The sequence below is a fragment of the Eptatretus burgeri genome, chromosome 2 (assembly GCF_056783735.1).
Source record: "Eptatretus burgeri isolate ZD-2024b chromosome 2, Ebu_testis_v1, whole genome shotgun sequence".
In the NCBI taxonomy this organism is placed as follows: Eukaryota; Metazoa; Chordata; class Myxini; order Myxiniformes; family Myxinidae; genus Eptatretus; species Eptatretus burgeri.
Window position 1 is genome coordinate 43554580 of NC_140962.1, and position 17904 is coordinate 43572483.

Sequence of the window (17904 nt, forward strand, 5' to 3'; positions counted from 1 at the left end):
CTGAGAGTGGACACACATTTGTTGCAGATTTTTTGAAAAGCACTGAGATTTTCGATTGCCTGAGATGAGAAATGTCAGGTCACATCAGATTAGATCTGTGACTTACTACAGGTACAATGTAAACCTGTACTAACCTGTTTCATGGTCGGGTTGGCGGTGACTAAACCGTCTCCCCCCACCAAGTTTCTTGGTGAGGAAGGTGTATGATATGGACACCGAGCAGGATTAAAAACAAAACCTGTCAAAGGGCTGTGGTGCTCCTTGTGAGCCAACGGCCATCCGTATCTAGTGTCCACCTGTGTCTGCGGACATCCTCCTGCAGTTGGGTTACTTTTTTATTCGGAGGTTGGCGGCAGGATTTGCACTCTGCCCACCGTAAAACACTTCATCTTGCAAAACATACCAAAAGCAAAAAGAAATCTGAAAACCGACTGCGTGGGAGTACCTCTTGTGCAGCTCAGCGGATGATGGGATTGGGGCAAAGCCTTCAGGACCCCCAATCTTTGATGATAGGAGGGAAACCACAGAGTAACCTTCCAGGGTCAGATTGCAGTAGTGTGTGTCGGGGTGGTGCTTAGGGGTCCTCCACCAGACAGCGGTCTCCTTGGGTTAACCTGAGGGTGGGTGCCTAGAATCCTATCCTGAAGAGACGATGATCACCTGTCTCTGTTATCATCTGAGCTCAAGTGTTTGGACATCAGTATTGCAGCATTCTCTGAGGTTCGGAGAACGGATTGCGGCGAGTTCATGGGAGGTAGTTACACCTACTATTGATCTGGTCGTTCTGATGGTTACCATGCCCAAGGAGTTGCTGTAGCTGTGTCCAATAAGCTGACACCAATGATAATTGAGGTAACACCGGTCAACGAGCGTATGAGACCAAGGATTCGTCACTCCTTCGGTGTCATTTCCCTGGTCTCTGTTTATGCTCCGACTGAAGCGAGTGACCTCACCGTGAAGGACACATTCTACGCCACCCTCGAGTCTGCAGTTGATCAGTGCCCCAGGTGAGATGCATTTCTCATCTTGGGGGATTTCAATGCACCGATTGGAACTGATAAGGATGGTTATGAGACGTGTGTTGGTCCCCAGGGATGGGTCTGGAACTGTGAAACAATAGCACTAAGTTCCTTGAGTTTGCAAGAAGTCATGGACTTGTGATGGCTAGTTTATGTTTTCAGCACCAACAGGCTCACCGCTGGATTTGGTATTCCAACGCTGGCGGTGTGGCAAAGGAGATTGACCATGTGCTCGTTGATGGTCGCTGGAGGATGATCCAGAACTGCAGGGTCTACCGGAGTGCTCAGTTCCTTAATACTGACCACAGGCTTGTTGTAACAATTCTGTAGTTGCAGGTTAAATCCAGGAGAATGGTACCATCCCAGCCTAGGCTGGATGTTGGCAAACTCAAGGACGAGAGTGTAGCTGAGGAGTTTGCAAACAGGGCGAGTGGAGATTTGGGAGGTTTGGGTGCTTTGGTAGATCCTGAAGAATTGTGGAGTGCCTTCAAGACCACCGTTCTTGATGGTGCTGGTGGAAGTCTTGGAACTCACCAGAGGGCGAAGAAGAAATTTTGCCTTGGAAGGGATGCTGGATACCATTGACCAAAGTCGCAGGGCTAGGCTGAATGGCAGTGCTGAGCTGCTCAGGGAGCTGAGGCGTAAAACTGTACGTGCGCCAAGGGTGGACAAGGAGACCGATGTATGAGGGATCTGTGAGGGGTTAGAGCATCACCTGTGGTCAAGTGATTCTCGTCCCGCTTACAGGGGAATTCGCACATTGCATTCATCCAAGCCCATCCCTCGGAGCACTGCAGTTAGAGCAGAGGGTGGTGCGCTCTTGACAGAGGAGTGCGAAGTGAAGGCCCGTTGGGCCGGTTACTTTTGAGCGGCTGTACCAGGCTGATCCACCAGCTGTTGAATTTAATGTCAGGTGTGTTTATATCCCAATTGCTGACCCTCTAATTAACTGTGGTCCACCTTCAGTTGTGGAAACAGACTGTGGTGAACCAGTTGAAATGGGGTAAAGCTCCTGGGATTTGTGGCATCCATGCTGAACTTCTCAAGGCTGGTGGAAATGCTGCACTCGTGTCGTTGCATGCAGTTCTCTGCTCTGTCTGGAACACTGGCATCATCCCAACTGATTGAAAGAGGGGCCTTGTTGTCCCTCTCTGGAAAGGGAAGGGTGATCGCCAAGACTGCAACAACTACCAAGGGGTGACGCTGCTCTCAGTGCTGGGCAAGGTCTTTGCCAGGATAATTATTGACAGGGTTCACCACCATCTGCTTGAGCACCAGCATCCAGAGCAGTCAGGCTTTACACCAAAGAGGTCAACGATTGACCGTATCCTTGCTCTTCGTGTCCTCACCGAACGCAGACGAGTGTTTCGGCAGGGGCTGCTTGCAGCATATGTTGATCTCTGTAAAGCGTTTGATTCAGTGAATCGGGATGTCCTCTGGAGGATTCTTGGTCTTCGTGGGGTGCCACCAAAACTGATCGATCTGATATCTGAACTATACTGTGGCACTGAGAGTGCTGCAAGATGTGGTGATACCATCTCTGACGTATTTCCAGTTGTGACTGGAGTTTGTCAGGGGTGTGTACTGGCCTCCACACTTTTCAGTACTTGTATGGACTGGATTATGGAGAGGATGTCAGTGAGATCAAGCTGCGGTGCATCGTTTTGGAATGACAAGATCTCTGACCTTGATTTCGCAGATGATGCAGTCATCTTTGTGGAGACTGGATATCCTTTTGGGGGCCCTCGAGGTGCTGAATGAGGAGACGGAGCCGCTGAGATTACGGGTTTCCTGGGTCAAAACTAAGATCCAGGCTTTCGATATCATCTTGGATGCTGCTGTCCTGTATTCCCCATTGTCATGTTTGCGGCGAGGGTTTTGAGGTCACAGAGAGAATCACTTATCTTGGCAGTGATATTCATGTCTCTGCTGGCTGTGAGCCAGAGGTCAACAGACATCTTGGTCGGGCCTGGGAGTCATGGATTCATTGGATTATAGGGTGTGGAGCTGCCGGTACCTGTGTGGGAGAATGAAAGTGCGAATCTTCAAGTCCTTGGTGTTTCCAGTCTTGCTCTATGGATGTGAGACTTGGATTCTGACCAGGGATCTGAGATGAAGACTTAATTCCTTTGGTACCAGGTCTGTTTGGAGAATCCTTGGCTATGGCTGGTCGGACTTTGTGTCCAACAAGCGGTTTCTGAAAGAGACTCAAATGAGATTTGTTACCTGCATGGTCTGTGAGCATCAGCTGCGGCTGTTTGGACATGTGGCTCGTTTTCTTGACGCTGATCCTGCTCAGCAGATTCTCTCAGCGAGGGAGTCTCATGAGTGTGAGAAGCCAATGGGCCGACCAGGTGCCTTCTGGTTGCAGCAGATCGATCAACATCTCAAGGAGATAGGGATGTGCCAGGCATCTGCCTGGGGAATGGCCAGACGGAGGCCCCTGGAGTACTTACAGAAGGTGGACGCAGCAACGTGCTGCTCCGGCGCATGCACCCAAACCTGACCTGACCTGACTGAGATTGCCTTCGGTTGGATTTGCCTTCCAGGAAGAGAAGGGAAGGTTTTTCAGAGCAACTGCCTCACCACAAGATTGTCTACGATGGGCGGGAAGAAGGGTAGGATAAATCTGTGCAAGAGAGATTCATGATGTCATCAGTTATCTCATGATTTTTCTTTCCTTTTTCGAAGGACATGCAGGGGAAGGTTGGGTAAAACAGGACACCAACATTTTCTCCTGTGGAAACTATTATCTGCTGGCAGTGTGTAAATGCTGCAGCCATACCAGGTGACCAGTCCATTATGGCAGCTTGTTTGTAAAGTGCTTTGTGTGCAAACAAGGTGAGTTTGTTTGATTTTTCAGGCTATACTATAAAAAGGTGGGTCTGCAAACAGTATCTGTATCTATAAATAGTGAGAGAATGATGAGATTTTTTAGAGCTAACAAACAAGTGAGCAAGAAGATGACATCGTGCAGAGCACGATACTTGCAAAATCCATAAAACAAATTTAACCTCAAAAATAATTTGTGGTTGAATTCAATCACCAAATATGCAACTTTCAAATTTCACGTCAATTGGAAGAAAATTGACAGTTTTAGAAATTTGTCCAATGTTGTCCTTTTGGTTGAGGTTGACCTTAAAAATAATTGGCTGGTTGAATTCAGGGACCTGCAAAATAAATCCTCTTCACATTTCAAGTCAATCGGATGAAAATTGAGGATTTTAGAAATACCACCTGAGGGGTTGACCTTTTGGACTATGTTAACCTTTTGACCTCAAAAACAATAGGCTTCTTGCTGATGACAAACTACCATGTGGTGAAGTTTCATGAAGATCAGTTTAAAATTGTCACCTGTCGGTGATTGACAAACAAACAGACAGACAGAATAACAAAATTGACTGACCAATACACTTGAAAAATCTTTGATTTTGAAAGTAATAAATATCACAAGGGTGGTGCTTGGGCTGAGGCTAACACAGTTGTGTTGCTGTGCATGTTGAAATACAGTGGCATGGTAATGGGTTAAACAGGATATCGGATTCCTGTTTCACATATAATATATACTAGCGGGGTGTGCTTACTTACACAGTGTCAAGCATACGAATCGTGCTTCCCCATTGTCACAGGTGACACACCTGCTTTTTATTTTTATTGTTTTTAATTTATATTTTCATTTATGGATGTTGTCTGACATATTGGCTTCGATGTCCATCAGCAAGCAAAATTTCAGCTCTCAACTTCACCCAGAAGGTACCGATCTTCAATAACAGTCAGTCAGTCAGTGGTTAGGAAGATCACACACACCACAATGGTAAGAGCGTTGGGCTTGGGATCCGAGGTTCCTGAGTTCAAATCCTGCTTGGCTGTTTAATTAATACCAGGTGGGGTTGACTCAACCTGTCATCCTTCAGAGGTCGGCAAAATGAGTACCAGCTTGCTGGGAGGATTGAGCCATTCGAGTGTGCTGTGCCAGAGTCGCAACCCATCCAGGATGGTGCCCAAGAGCCCAGGAGACTGCTTAGGCAGCAACAACGCTCTGCACAAAGTATGGTTCCAATGGATAATATATATATATATATATATATATATATATATATATATATATATATATATATATATATATATATATATATATATATATATAAACACATCATTCAGACGTAATCAATCAGAGATTATGCATTGTAGTTTGTAATCTGCAGTCTTTAAATATCAATGACGTATACCATCTTACCAACATAGTGTGGGTAAAATGGGGAATTTTAATGGTTTGGGGGTGGGGGGGAATAAAAATAAATAAATAAATACAAAAAAATTTGCTGAAGATGCTTTGTTTTTTTTGGTTTTGCAATTTTCGTGTTTGTACAATACCTCTGAATTGAATGAGAAATTTCAAAGCAATTGATGTTCTCGGCTCAATCACTGAAATGTCCAAACATAAAGTACATCCCGTTTTTCACAACCTTCTCAATTACTTACTCGTGTTGGCAACTTGGCATTGAATGTTTTACTGATGACAAGATGTGGTTTGGTACCTCTAATATAACTTGCTGCTTTGCAATTGTCCAAATTCTCAAAATCCACTAAAATGGTTTCTCAACTTTATGATAAACTTTCACTCATTTTAAGCTATACTTATCTAGCAAATATAAATCCTTTCCTTCACCATTTCGTGAGGTCTCTTCAGTAAGAACACATACCGCTCTTCAATATACAGCGAATATATAGCAATCTTCCAAATAAAAGATGATTATATCTTCCACATATAGCATGATTTATATAGCGATCGTCAATGTTCCCAATGATAATGCACCAATCTTCAGTATCCATCCATCCATCCATTGGGACCATACTATGTGTGGAGCGTTAGTGCTGCCTAAGCGGTCTCCTTGGCTATTGGACACAACCTGTATGGGTCGCCATTCCGACACAATATACCAGCGAGCTGGCACTCATCTTGCCGACCACGGAAGGATGCGAGGCAGAGTCAACCCCACCTGGTATTAATTCAACAGCCAAGTGGGATTTGAACTCAGAATCCTCGGAGCCCAAGCGCACCACCCTTACCATTAAGCCAGGGGTATCCATACCCCTTAGGGGTATGGGAACTAAATGCTGGGGGTATGAGACTCGAGCTCTAAATATTTGTATACATTTTATTTATTAATTTATAGTTGGTTCGAATGTTAGATTATAAGGCCTTAGTTATTTGATAACTTGGTTTACGGATCCGCCGACGGTATATTTGCCGAAATGAAATATAAATATAAAACACATTTTTACCCTTTAATAATAATATTTGTATATATATATATATATATATATATATATATATATATATATATATATATATATATATATATATATATATATATATATATATATATGATAAATGCTTATGATTGCCTCAAATGTTCTATTCCTAGCCATCCATATCTAAAATAAATTCAAGCTATTGACATCTTTGGAATTCATACTGTCAACTAATAGGACTGATGATGATGATGATGATGATTTTGACAGTCAAGCGAAGGGGGTATGGGACCATGTTGGGCAATACATTGGGGGTCTGGAATCACCAAAAGGTTAAGAACCCCTGCATTAAGCCAACACCAGGCATAATCTTCAATATACAGCATGATTATATAGCGATATTCAATATACAGCATGATTATATTGCAGTCTTGAATATGCAGCATGATTATAAAGCAATCTTCAATATGCAGCATGATTATAAAGCAATCTTCAATATGCAGCATGATTATATCGCGAACTTCAATATACAGCATGATTATATCACGATCTTCAACATACAGCATGATTATATCGTGATCTTCAATATACAGCATGATTATATCACAATCTTCAATATACAGCACAATTATATCGCAATCTATAATATACAGCATGATATCGCAATCTTTAATGTGCAGCATGATTTATATAGCAATCTTCCATGTAAAAGATAATTAGATAGCAATCTTCAATATACAGCACAATGATATAGCAATCTTCAATGTGCAGCACGATTTATATCGCAATCTTCAATATACAGCACAATTATATAGCAATCTTCAATATACAGCATGATTATATCGCAGTCTTGAATATACAGCATGATTTATATCGCAATCTTCCATGCAAAAGATGATTATATCGCAGTCTTCAACATCCAGCATGATAATATAGAGCATGATAATATAGCAATCTTCAATAGACACCATGATAATATAGCAATCTTCAATATACAGCATGATAATATAGAAATCTTCAATATACAGCATGATAATATAGCAATCTTCAATAGACACCATGATAATATAGCAATCTTCAATAGACACCATGATAATATAGCAATCTTCAATATACAGCATGATAATGTAGCAATCTTCAATATACAGCAAGATAATAGAGCAATCTTCAATAAACACCACAATAATACAGCAATCTTCAATATACAGCATGATAATGTAGCAATCTTCAATATACAGCATGATAATGCAGCAATCTTCAATACACAGCATGATAATATAGAAATCTTCAATACACAGCATGATAATATAGCAATCTTCAATAGACACCATGATAATATAGCAATCTTCAATATACAGCATGATAATGTAGCAATCTTCAATATACAGCAAGATAATAGAGCAATCTTCAATAAACACCACAATAATACAGCAATCTTCAATATACAGCATGATAATGTTGCAATCTTCAATATACAGCAAGATAATAGAGCAATCTTCAATAAACACCACAATAATACAGCAATCTTCAATATACAGCATGATAATGTAGCAATGTTCAATAGACACCATGATATTATAGCAATCTTCAATAGACACCATGATAATAGAGCAATCTTCAATATACAGCATGATAATGTTGCAATCTTCAACATACAGCATGATTATATAGCGATCAACAAAATACAGCATGATTATTTAGCGATCTCCAAAATGCAGCATGATTATTTCACGATAATAATCATTATATCGCGATCTTCAATATACAGCATGATTAGATAGCAGTCTCCAAGATACAGCATGAAAATATAGCAATCTTCAATTTACAGCACAATTATAAAGCAATATTCAATATTATTGAATGTTATATTATTTATGTCGCAATCATCAATATACAGCATGATTTATAAAGCAATCTCCAATATACAGCATGATTATTTAGCGATCTCGAATATACAGCATGATTATTTAGTGATCTCAAATATGCAGCATGATTATTTAGCGATCTCCAATATACAGCATGATAATAGAGCAATCTTCAATAAACACTACGATAAAATAGCAATCTTCAATATACAGCATGATAATGTAGCAATCTTCAATATACACCATGATATTAAAGCAATCTTCAACAGACACCATGCTCATATAGCAATCTTCAATAGACACCATGCTAATATAGCAATCTTCAATATACAGCATGATAATATAGAAATTTTCAATATACAGCATGATAATATAGCAATCTTCAATAGACACCATGATAATATAGCAATCTTCAATAGACACCATGATAATATAGCAATCTTCAATAAACAGCATGATATTATTGCAATCTTCAACAGACACCATGATAATATAGCAATCTTCAATATACAGCATGATAATATAGCAATCTTCAATAGACACCATGATAATATCGCAATCTTCAATATTCAGCATGATAATATAGCAATCTTCAATATTCAGCATGATAATATAGCAATCTTCAATAGACACCATGATAATATCGCAATGTTCAATATACAGCATGATAATGTAGCAATCTTCAATATATAGCATGATAATATAGAAATCTTCAATAAACACCATGATAATATAGCAATCTTCAATAAACAGCATGATAATATAGAAATTTTCAATATACAGCATGATAATATATCAATCTTCAATAGACACCATGATAATATAGCAATCTTCAATAGACACCATGATAATATATCAATCTTCAATAGACACCATGATAATATAGCAATCTTCAATAAACAGCATGATATTATTGCAATCTACAACAGACACCATGATAATATAGCAATCTTCAATATACAGCATGATAATGTAGCAATCTTCAATATACAGCATGATAATATAGAAATCTTCAATATACAGCATGATTTATAAAGCAATCTTCAATATACAGCATGATTATTTAGCGATCTCCAATATGCAGCATGATTACTTCACAATAATAATCATTATATCGCGATCTTCAATATAGAGCATGATTATTTAGTGATCTCCAATATGCAGCATGATTATTTAGCGATCTCCAATATGCAGCATGATTATTTCGCGATAGTAATCAGTATAGCACGATCTTCAATCTAGAGCATGATTATTTAGCAATCTCCAATATACAGCATGATTATTTAGCGATCTCCAATATGCATCATGATTATTTAGCGATCTCCAATACAAAGCATGATTATTTAGCGATCTCCAATATACAGCATGATTATTTAGCGATCTCCAATATACAGCATGATTATTTAGCGATCTCCAATATACAGTATGATTATTTAGCAATCTCCAATATGCAGCATGATTATTTAGCGATCTCCAATACACAGCATGATTATTTAGCAATCTTCAATATAGAGCATGATTATTTAGCAATCTCCAATATGCAGCATGATTATTTAGCGATCTCCAATAGACAGCATGATTATTTAGCGATCTCCAATATGCAGCATGATTATTTCGTGATCTCCAATACACAGTACGATTATTTCACAATAATAATCATTATATCGTGATCTTCAATATAGAGCATGATTATTTAGCGATCTCCAATATGCAGCATGATTATTTAGCGATCTCCAATATGCAGCATGATTATTTAGCGATCTCCAATATGCAGCATTATTATTTAGCGATCTCCAATATGCAGCATGATTATTTCACGATATTAATCATTATAGCGCGATCTTCAATCTAGAGCATGATTATTTAGCAATCTCCAATATGCAGCATGATTATTTAGCGATCTCCAATACACAGCATGATTATTTAGCAATCTCCAATATGCAGCATGATTATTTCGCAATCTCCAATATACAGTATGATTATTTAGCAATCTCCAATATGCAGCATGATTATTTAGCGATCTCCAATACACAGCATGATTATTTAGCGATCTCCAATACGCAGCATGATTATTTAGCAATCTCCAATATACAGCATGATTATTTAGCGATCTCCAATATACAGCATGATTATTTAGCGATCTCCAAATTGCAGCATGATTATTTAGCGATCTCCAATACACAGCATGATTATTTAGCGATCTCCAATATGCAGCATGATTATTTCACGATATTAATCATTATATAGTGATCTTCAATCTAGAGCATGATTATTTAGCGCTCTCCAATATGCAGCATGATTATTTAGCAATCTCCAATATACAGCATGATTAGTTAGCGATCTCCAATATGCAGCATGATTATTTCACGATAATAATCATTATATTGCGATCTTCAATATACAGCATGATGATATAGCAGTCTTCAATATGTAGCATAAGCCTGGTGTTGGCTCAGTGGTTAGGGTGGTGGCTTGGGGTCCCAGGGTCCTGAGTTCCAGCCCTGTTGGCCGCTGAATTAACACCAGGGGGTTGACTCCGCCTGTCATCCTTCCGAGGTCGGCGAAGTGAGTACCAGTGTAATGGTCCCGGTGTATGCCCTGGTTAGAATAGGTGTACCATATCCCTGTGTGTCGTAAAGGGCCACCAGGGTTGGCGTCAGGAAGGGCATCTGGCCATAAAACATTGCCTCAAGAAAAAGCCCAACACCTGTAAAAACGGTCATTTTCTTCAATATGTAGCATGATTATATAGCAATCCTGCTGCATATTTGGGTTGTCGGTGACTAAACCAACACCTCACTCTGGTTTTGCTCGTGGGGAGAGTGACTGACACCCTACCAGAACTAAAAACAACACCTGACAAAGGGTGGATGAGCTCCATTCAATATCCAAATCTGTTCATAATATGATAAGCTACTAGTGTGCCAAATTTGGTGCTTTCCTCACAAAATACACAATTGTTATGCTCTATTTAGCCAAGTTGCCCCACTACAATGCAGCTTTGGCAACAATAGAACATCACGTGGCAGTAAAAACGTGCCTGGCCTCGTACATCTTTCCCAAACAAAGCATCAAGCGATTAGCCTTACTCTCTTTTCCAGGTCTCAGCATTTGACGTCCATGTGAATTGCTATTCTAACCAGGCCACATTCATTACAGCTCTGTCAGCGAGTATTTAGTGATGACTCCATTGCCCAGAGTTAATCTCGTTGTCATTCCAAGTTCAATAACACTCGGGCCTCCCCCAATAAGCGAGTGAAAACATCATTTACATTTGGTTGGGCTGTTGAGCTTACATATAATTGGAATGTCCAAATGTCCGAGTGCTACATTGTTGCTACGATGTCACAATAAATTGTAGAGCAAGCATCTAACAGCACACTCCATAGAGTAGAAAATCCCAAGCCATAATTTCAGCCTCCCAGAATTGATTTCATGATGATAAAAAGTTGACCAATTCATATAATCCTTCCATCAACTATCAAACCTCTTCCAGTATCCAGCTGTCATAATGAGGTATGGTTTTAAAGGGTGGATATAGTTAAGGGATGGGTTAGTGAAATGGCCTTTTAAAGCAAAAGTGGTGTTCCAGCACTCTGCCCTGATCTATTGAATGGTTCAGGCTTTTGTAAAGGAAGATTAACGAGAGAAAGAGCATACACTATAAAAAGATAACCAGGTCTTCGGGTTTTAAAAGATAAACAGAAGCGATGGTTGCGAGCCTCAGGGTGCAAACTCAAATTCCCTTAAGTAAGATTTGGTCTTTAATGCCGAGAAGTCACCTAGTGTGACAATTCGCTTCCCACAATCCTCCATGTTACAAGTCTGGAAAGCAGGCAGTAGTATTATGAACAAAAGGATGAAGCAGAATGTGGAGTTTTGGGAAAATGATTCAAGATACGGTACTGCAAACAACGAAAGTAGAATAACTTGTTTGAATATGGTACCGGTATATATATATATATATATATATATATATATATATATATATATATATATATATATATATATATATATATATATATATATATATATATATATATATACACACACACATACATATACATACATGTCTACAAAATCTAGGCTTGTGGAAGAGCGAGTGGTCCGATAGAAACAGAAGGCAACGTTCTGACAGCCAGGTGGTGAGACAATAAGTGGATGCAAGAAGTGCACACATGAAGAGGCAAAGGAAAGAGAGGAAGGAGGAATTTTTTTTAGCAACTTACAGGAAGGTGGGAAGATGTGGGGGTGAAGTGAGGAAGGGGCAAGGGTAGAAATGATAATGAGTCGAGTCAAGATAGAGGATGACCTGAAATTTGGGTGTGCTGCCAACTCACCTCAAAATGCCGTTCACCTGGATATAAAACTCAACTGTGTTTATTATTATTTTTCATTCCACATGTTTAGATATACGTGTACAAAATCTGCCACGCGCCAATAAACTGCAGAAAACAAGACGTACACTTCCCATCATATCCTTTATTTTGTGCAACTGCAGGTTGTACATGTCACCTCCACAGACATATGGTAATATAGTACCACCAGAAAGGGAACATTTCAAATACCCCAAGAATCAACCCAATGGGATTTAATTCAATGAACGTCAAATTATTTAAGGCGAATCAAAAAATAATAATAATAATAATAATAATAATAATAATAATAATAATAATAATAATAATAAACAAGAAGTTTAAAATGTATGCAAAACAATCACCGAGTGTTGACGTTTACTCGCAGAGAGTAAACTCCATCCATTGGGACCATACTCTGTGCAGAGCGTTGGTGCTGCTTAAGCAGTCTCCTGGGCTATTGGGAACAATCCTGGACGGGTCGCCACTCCGTCAGATACCAGCAAGCTGGCACTCATTTTGCCGACCTTGGAAGGATGACAGGCAGAGTCAACCCCACCTGGTATTAATTAAACAGCCGAGCAGGATTTGAACTCAGGATCCGAGGATCCCAAGCCCACCACCCTAACCATTAAGCCAACACCAAGCATATTACATTATCCGTTCCTTCCTTAATACCTTCCCCCACCCTCCGCTGACCTAAAAAGGCCCGAATTCCTTCCTCAATTCTCACCGCAACCTTGCTGCCCCCTTTCTATTTAACATTCCGCCATCATTCTCGAAACACTCCCTTTGTCCCCGAAATGATTCCTACTGCTTCTTTAATGTCAAACAATGACTGGAAGAATGGTGTAGGGAGGAAGGTTTTACATCCATTGCTCTGCTCATAATTATTATATCGTTTCCTTGTCTTTGGAGAATCCCAGAAAACATGACCTCAGAACCCTTTGCTTTCAGCCGCTGACCCAATATCCTGTATCTATTTTTCAAAACCTCTGAGTAAACGTTCCCTAAATCATTCGCTCCGAGGTGTACCACAACCAAGTTCTTCCTGCCATGACCCGATGCCATGTCATTTAACCTTCCTTCAATGTCTCTAACTCCTGCTCCTTAATAACTGCACAGACTTCTATGTCTACGATCCTTCCTGCAGAATGAAGATTCGGCGTATTTAATAATCTCGTCACCTAGAAAATGTCTCCCATACCTCATTTCTACCAATTTATATTGCTGCACTTCAACGCCTGCACTCGCTGCACCTCCATCACTGCCTCTACCCACTGTGCCAACACCACTTACAATATCCTCAGCAACCTCACTTCACAACCGTAACCAACTATTATCTTTAAATTTCTCCCATTCTGCTACTTACTGCAAATTACCATTCGGTTCCTTCAACCTTGTAATAACTATCCTTAAGTGGGATAGTTATTATGAGGCTATGATAGTTATATGCTACTTTATAATTATAACATCATCGGTCACGTGGTACAGGCACCATCTTGGGAGGGGCTTTCCACCTCTATACCTTCGTAACTGCTTTATGCAAAAAAATTGAACCATGGTTCATTGCCAAGTACTCCCCCATGAGGAATAAGATATGTTAATGATGATGTCATCGGTGCCTCCATTATGACGTCACAATTCGACATGTGCAACGCTTGATCCGGTTAGAGTAAACTCATGGGTGTTTTTTTTTTTTTAACCAATGTAACCATACAAGGTAATACATGTTTGCAGACAGGAAGTTGAGATGAACCACCCTGAATGACTCAACAGAATCAAGTGGAAGACCAAGAAGGAACCCGAAGAATTAAAGAGCAAAGATTGAGTCACCAGGAGGAACCTGGATAGGATTCGGGTTTCAGCCGCTACTCCATGACCCTCAAACCCATCCAGGCGCAGCCAAGTGAGCCTTACAGAAAAAAAATTTCTGCAGGAATTCACTTCTGAGAGATATAGATAACGAAAGAAAGGAATAGAGAGTAAAAGTGATGAAAGAAGAAAAAAAACAAACAAGAATTAGAATGAATAAAGAGAATTGTGAAAAAAAAGTAGAAAGAAGTACGAAAGGAACAAACAAACAATGTCGGGAAAAATCCAGACAGACAGTTAGCTATCAGCATTTACTCCCCAGGCTCAAACGCAGCAACACGTACAAGCTTCCAGAGGGCCGTCAGCGGGGAAGCACAGTCCACACAGCATCAGGATATGGTACAAACATAAAGTAACACAAGACAGCACCTTCAAAATGAAAAAAAACAAAAAAAACAACAACACATCATCAAACTCACTTCCTCCATTCTTCATTGTAAGCTCGGGAAACTTGCCCAGGTTGTGGAAGCCCACACCGAAGACAGAGCCAACAAGGACATTTTCGTACGTCCATCTCCACTGTCCTCGTTTCATTTCAGCTGCCTCGGAAAAATCTGCGCAGATGCACATAAAACGAGGGTCTCAATTGGACTTTGAACAAAGCTCAGAACAGCAACCTTACCCTTTAGTCAATGTGCGAGAAAACAGAAAATAAGTGATATCTTTTGGCCATTTGCTTGCAGATAAAATGTATAAAAGGACTCTACAACAATGTAGCACTTCTTTCCAGATGCTCTCAGCTGATAACATGTATTACGTTTTCCAAATATCCAATGGATGGAGTTTATGTACACGCTGGACTCTGACAACCTGTAAACGAGTCGTTGGCAGCGATGATGGCATGCAAACCAAAATTTTGCCTTAATGCTTTCACAAAACAATAACTACATCTACATCCGGTGCAAGATGAAATGAGAAATTTACACGACATTGTTTGAAATAACGACGTCCCTGGAAATGCCATAAGAAGGGTTACTTCGATTCGGCAGTCTCTAGGAATCGCTACGAGACGCAAATGAATCGGGAACCTCTAAATTACGACTTTAAAAAAAAATCTGACAACTGCAATCAACTGCAATTACAATATATTAAGCAAAGCCTCGTGTGCTCACGTGAGTCTTTCGGAGCTGGGAACAGAAACACGTGGCTCGTTTGGGACGCGTCTTGTGATGTAGCAACACGAACAGACAAAACAAGGTTGTTACGTGGAGTAGAAATTTATTCAATCTATTCGTAAAGAAATTGTTAATTGTACAATATAGTTGACAATATTGTTTGCGGTAGTTAATGACTTTGTAATGTGGTTTTGCATGGTGCGAGGGTGTGCCTTGGGGATTTTGGCGTAAACTGCATGTAGCTTTATCGCACGTCTCGGTTTTGCATTTCCCTTTCTGGAATAAATTGGCCTGAAAAGGTTTTGGCGTCACGGTTGAAAACAAAACACCGGGACGGCTCAGCTCAGACTTATAGCACAGGCCTCGGCGTGACGTGTTGTAAGCGGAGCCACTCAATGCACTTAAGTTAAGCTTAAGTTAAGGATCCATGTTTTTCACTTTCCCTAAAGGAAATTGCCGAGTCTCAGAAGGGTGGAACCCTGCTTCCTACAGGACAGAACTTTCACATTTTCTCAAGAGATCAGGAGCTGATGACTGGAATGAGAAAGTGAGGCTGCTGCATAAAATGGCCAGCAGTTTGGCTAAAACTTGGAAGTAAAAGCATGTTCTCATAAGTGGGCTAGAAGATGGTGCCGAGGGAGTAAGCGTGGAGAGAAAAATAAATAAATAAATAAATAAATAAATATTAAAAAGGGGGTTTTGAATTCCTCCACAGTCGGCCCGCGAACGAGTCCGACTGTGATCTATCGAGTTCTCGGCAGAGTGTGTTCCTCGTTGCGAAGTCACATGCGGCATCGGATAACCCGGAGTGCTCACTCTGCATGCTCCAAGCAAGCTATGCTCGAAGGACAGAGTCTCTGCTTCTTTCACAGATGTGATGCTGGTTTGAGCATGGTGTTACTGTTTTTGCACGACACAAACACACAAATTTGAAATGACTGTTGTAGATTACAATACAAAATTCAGCTTTACTCATGCGCAATGTGCCGTGTGATCAACGATTGCATGATTAACCCTTCGAGTCAAGGCAAAGCAGTTAGAACCAGAACATCACTTGGTAGCGCACATACCTCTGCCAGGCTGAACAATTTATGTTTTGAATCCCACCTATCGGCCAGATGTGGATCTGGACCTAAACCAAAATCAAATTGGCTTGTTTTTGTCACTTTACTAACTTATCCACCAAGTTTTGTCCAAATCGGTCTAACTTTTTGAGATATCCTTTTCACACACAGACAGAGAGACACAGACAGGGGTGAAAACAACCTCCACCCACCTTCAATGGCGGATGTAATAAGTACGTATGTACATGCATTTTCATACAAGGTTTCAGTCTCAGATTCTGATGTACCATACTCTGTTACAGTGTCAGTGTTGGTGAAGCAGTTTCTTGGTAAGGGTTATATATTGCCTTCCCAGCAGTAGTTAGGGCAGGAATTTGTAATTTGTCCATGGTGCCGGTGACAGCTCGCCTACTCTCTGCGAAGGACACCGTGGGATCTTTGCCATCCACAAACTAATGCCGGAAGATGTGACACCCAGTTTAATGTCCATCCGAGGGTCGGCATATATATTGATGAATCACCCTGCCTGTGAAACACAGGAATGACAGTCTATAGCTGGGTCCAAAAAAGGGGGAGGGTGTGGGTTTCCAAAGGAACTCTCATGGTTGAGATGGGAAGTCTTATTAACATCTTCCCTGTTGTCCAATTTATCACTGAACGATTTCAATCTCTGAATCAGTTAAGGAACATTGGGTGGCATCAAATTTCAACATAATGAGGGTATGAAAGCACAGGTCATCAAACGGCTACGTACTTGTCCAAAATATCTCTAAGACGTATGCTTCTAGCTTTCAGAAGTTTGCACATCAATGGATGGAATAAGTATGTGTAGTCGGGTAACGGGTTGGCAGGATTGCCCAGAGGTAGTCGCACTCATCTCTAAGCTGTCTAGCCTGGGTTCAAATGTCGACGCAGCAAAAAACCATCATCTCGGTGTTTCACAAGCAGAGCGATTCAGCAATGTACTCGCATGTTCCATCCCTAAAATGGACATTAAATTGGACATCCCATCAGCCAGCAGACATATATATATATATATATATATATATATATATATATATATATATATATATATATATATATATAATGTATTATTGTTGCGGTTCTGGAAACAGCATCCCTCCAATGCAATGGCACCCATCATACAGTGGTCCCCAGACAGTTATTTCATTAACATACGTACAGTCAGACCTTTCCCTCATGTCTAATGGGTCAAACGGGACGAAGTGCGTTGTGTGTATTTCATAGTTAGGTCTGATTATATCTCCAACTTCATTCCGACTCTTTTCCTCTTATTCCTGAAATAAATCAAAGCAGGCACTGCACTGAGACGGCCGCCTGTAAAAACTGCAGCC

General features: G+C 40.3%; 1 protein-coding gene across 5 annotated transcripts in view; it reads right to left on the reverse strand.

Moving 5' to 3' along the window:
• Positions 1–17904, reverse strand: part of LOC147031926 (sodium- and chloride-dependent glycine transporter 1-like) — a 100737-nt gene that overhangs the window by 68236 nt on the left and 14597 nt on the right. For all 5 annotated transcript variants that reach the window (XM_085869155.1, XM_085869153.1, XM_085869156.1 and 2 more), the window contains one exon: positions 14790–14924. In XM_085869155.1, the coding sequence (XP_085725281.1) occupies positions 14790–14924 (135 nt within the window). The remainder of the gene's footprint in view (positions 1–14789; positions 14925–17904) is intronic.